Genomic DNA, 13,872 nt, shown 5'->3' with positions numbered 1-13,872 from the left:
AGTAGGGTTAAGGTTTAGTAAATATAGTTAATTCAATGAATTAGTATTTACAAGAGATTGTATCTTGGTTGGGGTGGTTACGTAATGTTAGTTGCTGGAGCAATCAGTTAATAGCTCTAGAGTTCCATGTGGCTTGTGACTATTTTCAATAATTTTACCTTTTATATGTCAGTTATAGCAACAGGCAGTTAAATGCGATACTATCTTGGACTTGGTGGTTGTCTCCAGTATAACTTGCCATTTCTAGTAATCTCACTCGTGCTGGTTCTTTCATTGCTGTGTTTCTTATTCTGTCTGTGTTGCCTTTTTAGTCGTAAGTCATTAAAACCTTTTCTGGAGGATTTAGTTGTTGTGTTCTCTTTGTGGAACTATTAACCTCATTACATCGTGTTGGGTGGTGGAAGTAGCATCTCAGAGCGCCACTAGGCTGCGAATGACCCCTAGGCTTTGACATGTGCCTCTCTTCTATATCTCCAAACACATTCTAGACAGCGCTGTGACTTCTGGAAGTGATTGACAGAAAAAACTTTGCAGTTCTTGGGGGCTATTTCCTGCTCAAGCTACTGGTTTTCTCGATGCCTTGTCCGTGAGGCCTCAGTGCTGGTTGAATATGAAGGGAGCCAAGGTACTGGTGGTGGACTTAGCCTGCACCAAGTTTGCCTTTGCTCCTCAGACTCCTGAACTGCGCTGGATGGTTTCTTGTTTCTTCTGCACACATAGCTCCTGTTAGAGAGGGATCGGCAATGTGCATTCCTTATGATACCTTGTTTAATTTGATTGAAAATATCTAGATTCGTTAGAGGATGGAACTGATTTCAGCTGATGGACACTTTGTAGGTTTGATGCATTTGCGACAGCAACAATGTTGGTTTTACATCCATTTACAGATCCCGTTGTGGGCATGGAAAAAAAAGAAAGATGTTTATAAGAGAACACTGTTATGGGTTTGACAAGGACTCCTTTGAGTTATAGTCAAGCACGTACCACTGAGCTAAATCCGAAGTCAAATAGAGCCTGGAATCGATGATCTTCCTGGATTAAAGGGACAGACCCTGCTTTCATTGAGCTCCTTTGCCATTCTCAGACCCACAGGTGGTTAAAAATGGTTAGTTTGAGTAAACTTCTTAAAATGTGTAACACCACCGATATAGCGTTCCCTGACATAGCTGCACCTCATGGGAGTGGATTAACACAGCCCACAGGAAACTCTCTTGCCCATCAGCAAGAGCAGTGGGTCTCAAACTGTTGCCCTGTCTCTCTGCAGCAAGCTTGCTCCCAAACTGGAGGTGTGGGCTATCTGTCAAGTTCCATGTCCAGAGCTGAGGCACACAGGAGGAGGGTCTGTGTGAGAATCACACCAGCTCCCTGACCACTGCTACTGCCTGAGAAAAAAACTTAGTTGCCCTGTACCCAGCAAATGAGACAGCAGAGAGAGAGCAGGTGAGACACTGAGTGGGAGATTTTCAAAGGCACAAAAGGGAGTTAGGTGTCCAGCATCCACTGAGTGTCTGTTGTTTCTTAAGAAATTAAGACACTGCTCCAAGGCTTCTTTCCATCCCTCAAGGTGGGACATCAGGCTCTTTTCAAATCACCTCAGGCAAAAGTGGCTCTCCTCTCAGGGTGGATCTTAGATTCACCTCCTTCCTGTTTAACAGCAACTACAGACTCCATTCCACCACAAACTCCAGCAGAACCCCTGATCCTATGTTCTTACCTGAGCATGGAAACCTCCTCAGAAAGGCCTTGGAGCGTTAAGGTCTGGCCAAGTTGAAGACAACCTTGTGTACTTGGAGAAGCCACCAACTTAGTTTGCAGTGGGTGTGTCAATGATGATGGTGGTGGTTGTACTGAGATGTACTATGCCTAATCTCCAAAGCCTGCATGATGAGGATCTTTGTTCCAGCATGTACAGTAACTAGAAAAACAGAGGCAAGTAGTCAGAAGAGATGAAGAATAACCTGGCACTTCTAGCTTCATTGTATTGCCATGTCTGAATGTTCAGAAACCATGAGTCAGGCTCCAAAACCCATGAGATTGACTTAATAATAATGAAATATTAGCAGCAGGTTCTTTTTATTTGCCTTCTGGTTTTGAAGTATTTAGGATTCACATGTTCAAACTTTTTTCTGCAACCACAAGTTTCATATAGTCACATGACTCCAGGAGCTGGGACTTTAAGGAACACACCACATATTGCACAATTCAGTAAAAATGACAAGAATTGCCAACACTGCTTTTATAACACTACCTGATTCATGGCCAGAAGAGACTAGCAGCCACTCGTCAAAGAGGTTTTAGAGGAAGAATCTGAATGATGTTTTCTTACCCTGGCAAGTCATAAAAGGGAAGTCTCTAGATAGGATGTGTCTTTCCTTGAACTTGTCGTTTTAATGGAAATGTTGACAGAGCATTAACTATATTTAACAAACAGCAATAAGCAGTTTTAGTAAAATTAATATCTGCATAACTTTTACTGCCATCTCATTAAATGGCTATTTAAACACCTAAAGACTCCCTGAGAGTTTCACATATTTTGAAAACAATTCCTTTAATTGATTAAGTAATTTTGGGGTAGTTTCTCAGCAGCTAGATTTGTCTGAGTTAAATTTGCCAAGTCATTCTCTCTTGTGCATACACCTACTGAAGCCACATTTATTGGGGTCTAATAGTCATCTGGTGTTCAACACAGTTGGCTACTTGTCTAATGGTTCTGTGAGTCCTTGACTCTAGGTCCTTGAGTCTGCCAGAGCTGCACTTGACTGAGGATCTCAAGGAGCCTTTAATGCCACATTTGTTCTCTCCAATTCTTGAGGCTCCTAGGACAGTTCAGATGCCTGAGTGAGGCAGACAAAGCTCAGGGAAGCCTCAAGCGATGAAATTGTGCCCTCTTGCACCAGGGCTGAATTTGGCCTATTTGGACAAGTAGCTCACTTCCCTGACTGTGCAAGTATGTTCCCTGCTTAGGGTGACCAGATGTCCAGATTTTATAGGGAGAGTCCTGATTTTTGGGTCTTTTCCTTATATAGGCTCCTATTACCCCCCCACACACACACACAAAACCCACCTTTCCAAACAGTCCTTCTTTCCCTGCCCCCCTAATTTTGCTTTCACACCCTGGGACCATGTCCTCTTTTTGTCTCCCCGCCCCCAGGTAAAGGAGAGATGGAGGCCACTTCAGCCACCGGAGACAGCCCCAGCAAGCGCTGCAACCCGTTCAGGGGAGGTGTTTGCTGACACAGGAAGGGAGCAGCTGGGAGCGCTGGGTGCTAGGAAGAAGGAGGCAGGAGAACAAATCCCAGAGATGGGACATGGGGTAGTTCCTGCTGAGGGGGCTCTGGCACACAGCTGGCTAAGGGCAGCTCCTGAAGGCGGGGCTCTGGCACAGCCCATGGGCGTGGCTCTGGCACAGCCCATGGGCGTGGCTCTGGCACAGCCCATGGGCGGGGTAGCTCCTGGGGGCGGGGCTCCGGCACAGACAGGACGCCGCTGCTGCCTCCGTTGTGACGCGAGAGCCGGCGCTGAGCAGCTGATCTCTGCTTGTCCACGTGCTGCTAGCAGCGCTGGAGCCGCCCGAGCCAGAGCGGAGTCGCTGTTCTCAGCTGCTGCCAGGATCTGCCCGCGGCTCCGCTGGGATCCAGGTGGGGACAGAGACTGGGGCCTGGGGGTTCCACTTTGTGCGGCTGGCGGGGGTGGGAGGGGAAAGGAGAGGAGAAGCCAGAGCTGCAGGCGGGGGGAGGGCAGTGGGACAGGGGAGGGGTTGAATGGTCTCTGTGCAGCCAGGAAAGTCGACGGGGAGAGTGTGTGTGACTCGTGGGGGTGAGATACCTGCATCCTTTTCCTGTTTGTGCCACTTCCCTCCCAAGTACTGGTAACAATTCTCTTTGGTTCTCCCTCTTTTCTCTCCCCTCACCACATAGGACTATCAAACCGAAGGAGAGTCCCTCGTTTTTCCTAAAATTATTGACTGTCTAGTCTCTTATTTTCCCTGATTTTTTTTTTAATTTTCAAATGTCAATTTAAATTCTCCTCGTATTTGGGGGTCTTCCCCCCCACCCCCCATTTCATCTGCAATTTATCCTTGTTTGGGTGGGAAATTGTTGCCCTGAGTCATTCCCCAAATGGGATCAGGGTTACTAGGTGCTGTTTGGGGGAGCCCTGAGACACAGCTCCCTCTGGGGTGGAGATGGGGTGGCCGCAACAGGGCTTGACAGAGGCACCGGTGAGGAAGGAGGAACCACTGTCCCCTATGGAGCCTGCCCAGCCCCTTTGGTTCTGCTCCTTTCTAGCATTTTGTTCAGAGACTTTATTACTGCGGAGGCTGAAAAATGTCTGTGGATTTAGCCCTGGCAGGAGGGGTCAGTTCTACACTGTAAAGATCAAGCATTTTCCCAGCATGGCAGACTCTCAGATGTCTGTCTGCAGGGAAAGGGCCTGGAGGAATTGTGCTGTGAAGTGAACTAAAGCCTGTTCTGAAACCTCCACAACTGCCCTTCTCGCCCTGGCAGACTATAGAATGACACCCACATCTCGCTCCAGCCCATCCCATCCTCCTATGGGACAGGGAAGAGAAATGGCTGCTGTGGAGCCAGCTCAGGTAGGGGTTGTTGGGGGTTGCTGGTGGGTTCCTGCTGGAGGGAGAGGGGCTGTAAATACTGAAGAGGTGGCAACTTCTGGAGACTTAAGTCTGGATGGGGCAGAGAAATACCCTGGCTGAAGAAAGGGAGGGGGACAGAGTGTGACAAATCTGCTGGGACTTGTTTAACATGGGCCTAGATCCTCAGAACAAACACTTGGATGTTGGGGGAGAAAATTCCCTAATTTGTGAAACAGGAAATAGAGAAACCAACTCCCTGGGCAGGGCGGGGAAAACTGACCAGACTTCCTGTGCTGAACCCTCAGCCTGCTAGCAGAGTCTAGTGTGACATGGAAAAATGTAGAAAGGTGAAGGGAAGCTGTCCCAGCCCCTCACATCCAGCTGCTGGCAGTGGGGAGGGTGTTGGGATTCCGACCATGGGGCTGTATCAGCCTCTGACTAGTAGGGGTGTGATGGATCTGCTGGCAGAGACAAGGGCTCTCTCTTTGTTCTCTCACCGTGATGCCCCCCGGCTGCTCTCAGCAGTGTGGGGATAGGACTCTGCTGACTGTTTCTCTGTCAGAGCTTCCATTTGATTGGTTCCTCTCCCCCATGAACAGTGGAGTTGTGAGTGGGGCAGCAGGTACTGAGTGTTGGGCTCTTGCTGTTTCAGGGGCCGGTGACCTTCGAGGAGGTGGCTGTGTATTTCACCAGGGAAGAGGGGGCTCTGCTGGATCCCACTCAGAGAGCCCTCTACATGGATGTCATGCAGGAGAACTATGAGACAGCGGTCTTTCTCGGTAAGGAGTCCTGTCCCCTCGGTTATAAGAAGCTGTGGGGTCTCTGAAGAACCTGAGTAGAAATAACTTTATTTGTCATAAAAGTGTTGACAAGTTTCTTTGCCCCCATTTTTTTTGCCTTATCTCCCACCCACTAGAATAATTTTTGGACATGTGCCTTTTTGGTGCTGTCAGTCATTTTAAAATTGCATTTAATGTATCCTTATAGGATACATTTATAACTACATTAATAACTGTAGCTTTCATGCCTTTTTCTCCTTTTAAGAGGAAAATATGCCACCTGTAGAATTCTAAATTGAGTAAATAGGTGTATGACTCATGCATGGCTTGTTTGACAGTCATATACACTCTCCTATTAAAAGAGAAGCTCATAATGTTACCATTCAGGAGCCCACGGGTGAAGGGAGAACAGAGCCATGTGAGAGGAGGAGAAGGGGGGAGTAGATAATTCTGGGGTGCCAGGACATGGGGAGGGTGTGTGCAGGATTAGCGCTAAGAAGCAGCAATTAGGAAACAGATCAACAGGGGCAGATGTGTACCCAGAAGCCTCCTACTGCAAGACAAGCCCAAGAAAGAAACCAACAGAACTCCACTGGCCATCACATACAGTCCCAACTAAAACGTCTCCAAACACGATCACTCAGGATCTACAACCCATCCTGGACAACGATCCACACTTTCCACAGGCCTTGGGTGGCAGGCCAGTCTCACCACAGGAAACCCCACCAACCTAAGCATATTGTCACCAGCACCACACACCGCACATATAGTACTCTAACTCAGGAACCAATCCATGCAACAAACTCGATGCCACACTGCTCACATATCTACACAAACGACACATAAAGGAATGGCTAGCCAACTACAAAGCAGTTTCTCCCTCCTTGTGTTCATACCTCAACTGCTAGAAGGGGGCCTCATCCTCCCTATGAACTAATCTTAGTTATCTCTAGACTGATTCTTGCCTTGCATATTATACTGTCTGGAAATTTCCACTAATACATCCGAAGATGGTATTCACCCATGAAAGCTCATGCTCCATACGTCTGTTAGTCTATAAGGTGCCACAGGACGTCTTTGCTGACTTTACAAAGTCCAGACAAAATCACGCTACCCCTCGATATATTCTAACAGTGAGTTCACCCCTATTCCCCCATTCTGTGTCTGTCTTGTCTTATTTTAAGATGTAAATTCTTCAGGCAGTGGGACATCTACTATTCTCATTTATTGGTACTTTGCTAGCACAATGGGGACCACGTTAGTCTTAGGCCACAAGGTAATCGAAATATGATTATAATAATAATAACTCTTCCTGCCACGTTACAAGGAAGCTGATCTTGGGAATGTTACCGCTTAAAATATAGCTGGGTTAAAATCATGGAATATTCTTTGTGACAAGTATCCCCACAAATCCACTGACCTCTCCTGTTTTCTTTTGCTGGAGTAAGGTTTCCAGTTTCCAAACCTGATGTAGCTGTTGGAGATAAAATCTCTGCATTAAGAATTTGCATTACTTTCATATGACTTTGTATGTATGCCTCGTGTCAAGGTTTTTCCCCCACTTTGAAACTTTAGCGTCCAAAAAGTGGGACCTGCATGGACCCTTCTAAGCTAATTCCTAGCTTAGATCTGATAATGCTGCCACCAGCCAAAATTAATGTGTTTGGCACACTTCCTGTTCCCCCAAAACCTTTCCGCTGGGGAACCCAAGACCCAAACCCCTTGGGTCTTAAAAACAAGAGAAGTAAACCATCCCCCTCCTTCCCCCCTCCCCCGTTGCCTTGGAGAAGCTATAACAGATCCAGATTCCTTGGATCTTAAAACCAAAGAGGGAATTACCATTCCCTTTCCCTTTTCCCCCTCCCTACCAATCCCTGGTTGAGTTTAGACTCAATCCCCATTGGATTCCCAAAACAAGGAAAAATCAATCAGGTTCTTAAAAGAAAGCTTTTAATTAAAGAAAGAAAAAAGTAACATTCTCTGTAAAATAGGATGGTAAATGCTTACAGGGTATCAGTTTCAATATAGACTAGAGGGCCTCACTCCACACCCAGCCTGAGATTTAAAGTTACAGCAAACAGAGGTAAAAATCCCTACAGCAAAAGACACATTTACAAGTTAAGAAAACAAACATAAGACTAATCTGCCTTTTCTGGCTAGTACTTACTATTTTGAACATGAGAGACTGATTCAGAAAGATTGGAGAGAACCTGGGTGTACGTCTGGTCCCTCTTAGCCCCAAGAGCGAACAGCGAACAAGACGAATAGCACAAACAAAGACTTCCGTCCACTAAGATTTGAAAGTATCTTATTCCCCCATTGGTCCTCTGGTCAGGTGTCAGCCAGGTTCACTGAGCTTCTTAATGCTTTACAGGTAAAAGAGACATTAACCCTTAACCATCTGTTTATGACACCCTCTTCATATAACCTTGTATTGAGTCTATCCATGTGTGACCTCTGTTTTCATGCAACTTTATGTCAAGTCCTTTGATATCGGAACTTTGTATCAAATCCTTATATAGAAACTTTGTATTGAGCCTTGGTATAATGTTATAGCTCATAAGGATAGTTAAGGTAGAAGAAACATATCTTTTTGGTAGGAGTAGAATAAGATCTCCCTCTTCCTTTTAATCAAGTGCCCTGTTGAATGAATGAGGTGTGAATGAGCAAGGCGTGGAAGGCAGCCCCTCCAGACAGCTGCAACCCTTGGAGAGGGGCTGGGAGCCAGATTCAAGAGCAATAAAACTTCTCAAGTGGGCTCATTAAAGAACATCAGACATATTGATGGCCTTGGGAGTTAGAAGAGAGCACCTTCTTTTGAGAACACCCTCTTTGAAAATAAATAACACCCAGAAGGAGGTGACACAGATGACCAGGTGACACAGACTTTGAATCTGGTATAGATTTGCACGAGAGGGAAGCTGCTATAAATGTGAAGTGTCTTGTAGAGGACCCCGGGTCTCATCTTGTCAACATGGGAGCATCGATCGGATCGACAAAAGGTCAGCTCTATCCCTGCCCCATCTAACTCACCTGGCCAGTGAAGTTAAGGGGAGCAACTAGTTGGTAACAACAACAAGATGGATTGTGCTTGTGGGTGTGTGTGAGCGCATGAGTGTAATATATATCACATGCATATGATAGTGTTGATTGATACATGTATTACCAAGAAATGTGGCACTTTGCCTTATCCCCCCTGAAAAGATCCTATGCAGTATGTTAAGTACAACAGTTGGAATGAGGGGAAGAGCCGTGGGTCCCAGACTTCCAGGGCTCTGAGAAAGAAGTGCTCCTGAGAGCTGCCTGCACAGGTACAAAATTGGTTAAACCAACTCAAAAACTGTCTGTGAATATAGGAAATATTTGAGATGCCCTACAAAGACCCTGTGAGCTCCCCAAGTTCAGGATTATTCCCTGCAGATGTGGAATCATTAGGCAGCTGTCAGTCATGGCTTTCCACCTATCTTGACTGACAACTGGCAGCAGGTTCCTCCCCAATCTCACTTTCCCCTGAGTGTTCTGTTGAGATGCGGACCAAAACTGATCCCTTCCTCTCTCCTCTGGGGAAGGGTTTGGGAAAATCAGTTCCTCATAGGTTTGAAGTCTCCCGCACATATTTTGTTTTGTTCACACCTTTTTCGATTCTTGTCTCTGAGATCTCCTTTCTCTCTGGCACAGAAAATGACCTATATCTGGATTCTCTCTGTCTCCCATCAGGTGTTGGGATGGTGAATGAGAATAAGGAGGAGAAACCCCAGCAGGAAGGTGCTGAGCAAGTAAAACCACATGGGATGCTATTGGGAAGATCTAAAGAGAATGTTTCTGGGAGTTGTGCACTCCCAGAAAAAGCAAAAGCCTGTGAGACTCAGCAGAGGCCAGAGGAAAACTTGAGGAGCCACTCAGACCTTATTACAATTGAGAGAATCAACTTGGAAGAGACATGCTACATATGCCATGAGTGTGGGAAAACCTTCAGTGGGAGCTCAGACCTTTTCACACATCAAATAATCCACAGAGGAGAGAGACCCTACACATGCTCTGAGTGTGGGAAAAGCTTCAATCAGAGCTATACCCTTATCCGACATTGGAGAACCCACACTGGAGAGAAACCCTACACATGCTCTGAGTGCGGGAAAAGCTTCAATCAGAGCTCAAACCTTATCAGACATAGGGGAATCCACACAGGTGAGAAACCTTATGGATGCTCTGAGTGTGGGAAATGCTTCATTCATACTTCAGCCCTCATCTCACATCAGAAAATCCACACAGGAGCGAGACCTTACACATGCTCTGTGTGTGGGAACAGCTTCTATCAGAGCTCTGACCTGATCAAACATCGTAGAATCCACACAGGAGAGAAACCCTACACATGTGTTGAGTGTGGGAAAAGTTTCAATCAGAGCTCAATCCTTACTAGACATCAGAAAATCCACATAAGAGAGAACTGTAATAAATGCCTTGACTAGGGCTGGCCAAAGATTTTTCTTCAAAAAAATCACATTTGCTAATTCCCACAGAGTGATCTTTGTACCATCTTCACCATGGTCTCTCAGCTCCCCCCGATGAGTTACCTGCTTCTGCCTGTTGCAGCTCACCCTTCTTTGGGGTCCATCCTGTGATCTTTTTTATCAACTCCTGTTCTTTTGAGTCAAAGGAGTATGTGTCCCTCCAGCCAGGAATGTTCATCAGCTGCAGGTGCGAGAGAGGTTTGATCCCAACAAGTTACACTGAGGCAAAAACTACCTGTGCCTTACAGTCACTAGGACTGCACATGGCATTGCCTGCTCAAGTTTGTGATCTTGGTGTAAAAAGACTAGAGCGGAAGCAGCCCAGGTGCAGTGGTTGGCATTAGCTTTCCCCTTGACCTGACCTAAACGCCATCACTTTTCCTAGTCTAAACAAACCCCGAGCATCACGGTTATACTGGTTCCCCATTTCAAAGCAATTGTTAGTAATCAAGTTTTCCCCCCTTTGGGAAGAAATTGTTTCATTCCAGTTGCTCTGATGTTGCTCCAGGTTGTGCTGCAGAGCAGGTATTTTTACTTCCATTTTCCTCCCTTAAAATATATTGAACTATAACAAAGAGCAGGAACAGGGCATGGATAGGAAATAAATGTCATTTCACCCTCTGAAACAGCAGAAGTTAGGGTAAATCAGAAGGATTCCCTTATTCCTCATCATCCCAATCCCTCTGCTATTCAATTAGTAAAATCAAGATTTTTTCTAAAGGGCTGGGAAGAGGATTCCTTGGTAAATGACTTGGAACTAAGCAAAGTACCCGTGCATTTGGCTCCCAAAGCAGCTGTGGCCCAGGCCCTGCAGGAGGTCCCTCCTGAAGATATCTCCTTCCTAATCAGCTGCATGTTGTCTATTATTTGGGAAATGCAATCCCTAGCTAGGTAGGGATGGGAAAAATGGAAGTGACATTTCTGTTCAGTTCATCTATGGGAGGTGCTGCAAATGTGTAGAAAATGAAATCCGTGTTGAATGTGATATAGCAGCAGAAAGATACCTATTTTTAGTAGATACCCAGCAGTTGGTGTTTTACAGGGATTCTAAGTCACACCTGAATTTAGTTCCTAATTTAAACCTGTGCCACCAGATTAAAGAAATAAAGACATTTGGGGGGAGTTATACCTTACTATCACTACTGATATGTTGTATGGTTGGTGAATTATTCTGCACCAGAGAAGTGTAAAATTACTTCAAGTAAGGTCAAAGACTTGACAGGAAGTCAGGTAGAAATTGCAGGTATGAGTGGTTGATTTTCACCCCAGAGATGGAACCTATGGTGACCTGTGGCCCAGGTCAACTATTTTTAGAAAGCTGCTCACTAATTAAGTGGCATTGATCACACTCATAAAGGATGCCATGATTAAATTGGGAACAGTTGTCTTTTTCAGCTGATTCCTTCAGAGCCATTCCATGCCTGTGGGTCCCAGTCTGGTTGCTTTGTTGGACAAGAAGCACTTCCATCCTGGGCAAATGATTTGTAGCCAATGAGGGAATGTATCAGATTCCAAGTTCAGACTGCAGGATACATGAATGCTGAGTCCTGACTCCATGGTTTTGTGTCTTAGTTTACTCTTGAATCTAATGCATTTGTATCACTTCTCCACCTCCTGCTATTCTGAAAGATTAGAAAGTGTGAAAATAGAGCACAGGTGGTTTTTCTCATGATTCAACCTTCCCACATAGCGTGAGAGCCCTTCCACCCACATTTATGGGAGAAGACCCAGGGCAAAATGAACTCACAGAAATGGAAGGCTCCTAGGTTATTATAGAAGGTGACTTCACACAAAACTCACTGGGTGGAAATGGGAATTAAGATAAAACTGCCCTATAGGTTTATATTTTGTAATCTTTGAATAAGTTGTTATCAGTGACAATGAAATTAAACATGAAGTTAATTACTGTAAGAGGCTGATTATGTGATAACTTTGAGTATTACAATATAATTCAGGTTTTCTTCTAGTTCTCTCCCCGCCCCTCCTACTATATTGGAAATGGTGGCTAATCCTGAAAAGTAAAACCTCACTCCAAAGAAATTAGAGTGGGGGAATATGTGAGAGAAATAGCATGTATGAGAAGAGAGACCCATTATGGACTGTCATTACTTCTATTTAAAATGGAATGTATTTTGATAAGAGAAGATTTATTTTAAAATTTAAGAGGAAGATTACTTGAGGAAAGATGTGTAACCTTTTACCCATTCCCCACAGTGCTGGTGTGTTTTTCTTTGTCTGGTGGTTGCTTTTTAATAAAAGAATAGTTTTGGTTTGAAAGCAATCTTTATTCCATTAGCTGAAAGCAACCAGAGACCTGCAAAGCAACAGGCAATTTTCTTAAACCTTCATAGTGCATTGTCTGCACCAATCACAGTCCCCTCCTAGCATTACAAGCACTGCCCTGCTGTACATAACAACAAATATTAGTTGCTTTCAGCTTCAAATTGCTGCTTTAAGGTATCCCTGATCCTTATGGCCCTGCCCTCCGCCCCTCTAATAGCCCTGGTCTCTGGGTTTTCAAATTCAGCTTCCAGGTGCTGAGCCTCAGTGGTCCAGCCCTGAGTGAAGCTTTCACCCTTCCCTTCACGAATAAATGACCAAAAGCGCACTCAAAAGTTATTCTGCACTTGCTCAGCTTGTTGTTGACCTGCTTCTTGCTGCTGTCAAGGTGCCTCATGTATGGCTTCATAAGCCACGGCATTAAGGGGTAGGCAGGGTCTCTCAGGATCACAATGGGCATTTTGACTTCCCTACAGTGATCTTCTGGGCCGGGAAGAAAGTCTCTGCTTCCAGCTTCTTAAAAAGGCCAGTGTTCCGAAAGATCCACCTTACCAGGCCAGCCTGCATTAATGTCCTTGAAATGCCCACGGTGATCCACAAATGCCTGGAGAACCATAGAGAAGTATCCCTTCTGATTAATGTACTTCGTGACTAGGTGGTGTGGTGCCAGAATTGGAATATATGTGCCATCTATCACCCCTCTGCAGTTAGGGAAGCCCATTTCTGCAAAGCCATCCACAATGTCGCACACGTTGCCCAGAGTCACAGTCTTTCAGAGCAGGATGCAATTAGTGCCCTGCACACTTTTGTCAACACATGTCCAACAGCCGACTTTCCCAACTCAAACTGATAGCGACCAATTGGTAACAGTCTGGGGTAGCCAGCTTCCACCATGCAATTGCCACGCAATTCTCCAATAACAGGGCAGCTCTCATTGTCGTGTCCTTGCACTGCAGGGTTGGGGCGAGCTCATCACAGAGTCCCGTGAATGTGTCTTTCCTCATCCAAAAGTTCTGCAGCCACTGCTTGTCATCCCAGATGTGCATGATGATGTGATTCCACCACTCAGTGCTTGTTTCCCGAGCCCAAAAGCGGTGTTCTACTGTGCTCAGCACCTCTGTGAATGCCACAAGCAATCTCATGTCATAGCTACTATGTGTGTCGAGATCAATGTTGCACTCCTCTTGCCTTTGTAGTTTAAGAAATAACTCCACTGCCATTTGTGATGTATTAGTAAGAGTGAGCAGCATATTGATCAATAGTGCAGGATCCATTTCTGCAGCCCAAAGAGGCAGAATGCGCAATACACCAAGCATTGAAAGATAGCACCAAATGCGGATGGAAGCACAGGGATTTCTGGGATGCAAAGCAATGGATCACGCTGGATTGGGACAGGACCCAGGATGCCCCACGACCCCCTCCGCCTTTCCACAACTCTTAGGAGCAGAAGAGGAAGAGATGCTCAGTGGGATAGCTGCCAAGAGTGCACCGTTCTGAATACTACTGCAAGTGCCGCAATGTGAACACGCTATTGCGCAGGCAGCTGACACTGTGAACACACAATAGCGGTTTCCCTTCAGTGCTCTCTGAGCAGCACTGTAACTCCCAGCACTGTAACTCTGCCAGTGTAGACATAGCCTCAGAGAGACTGACTGCCAGGATCCCTGGCCTGATCCCCTCTGGGGAATGAAGCACAATGGCGACAGGCTGT

The 13,872-nt window shown here is 45.7% G+C and overlaps 1 protein-coding gene across 1 annotated transcript; it reads left to right on the top strand.

The window, feature by feature from the left end:
• The first annotated feature begins 4,195 nt into the window (after positions 1-4,195).
• On the top strand, positions 4,196-11,786 carry LOC116839344 (uncharacterized). Its single transcript, XM_075070343.1, has 4 exons — positions 4,196-4,594; positions 5,247-5,373; positions 9,091-10,332; positions 11,757-11,786. Exons 1-3 carry the CDS (start codon positions 4,514-4,516, stop codon positions 9,837-9,839), a joined length of 957 nt encoding a protein of 318 aa, XP_074926444.1. The 5' UTR covers positions 4,196-4,513; the 3' UTR covers positions 9,840-10,332; positions 11,757-11,786.
• The last annotated feature ends 2,086 nt before the right edge of the window (positions 11,787-13,872 follow it).

This window comes from Chelonoidis abingdonii, chromosome 1 (genome assembly GCF_003597395.2).
Source record: "Chelonoidis abingdonii isolate Lonesome George chromosome 1, CheloAbing_2.0, whole genome shotgun sequence".
NCBI lineage: Eukaryota > Metazoa > Chordata > Testudines > Testudinidae > Chelonoidis > Chelonoidis abingdonii.
The sequence above is the reverse complement of the archived record's forward strand: the minus strand, read 5'-3'. Positions and strand labels throughout refer to the sequence as shown.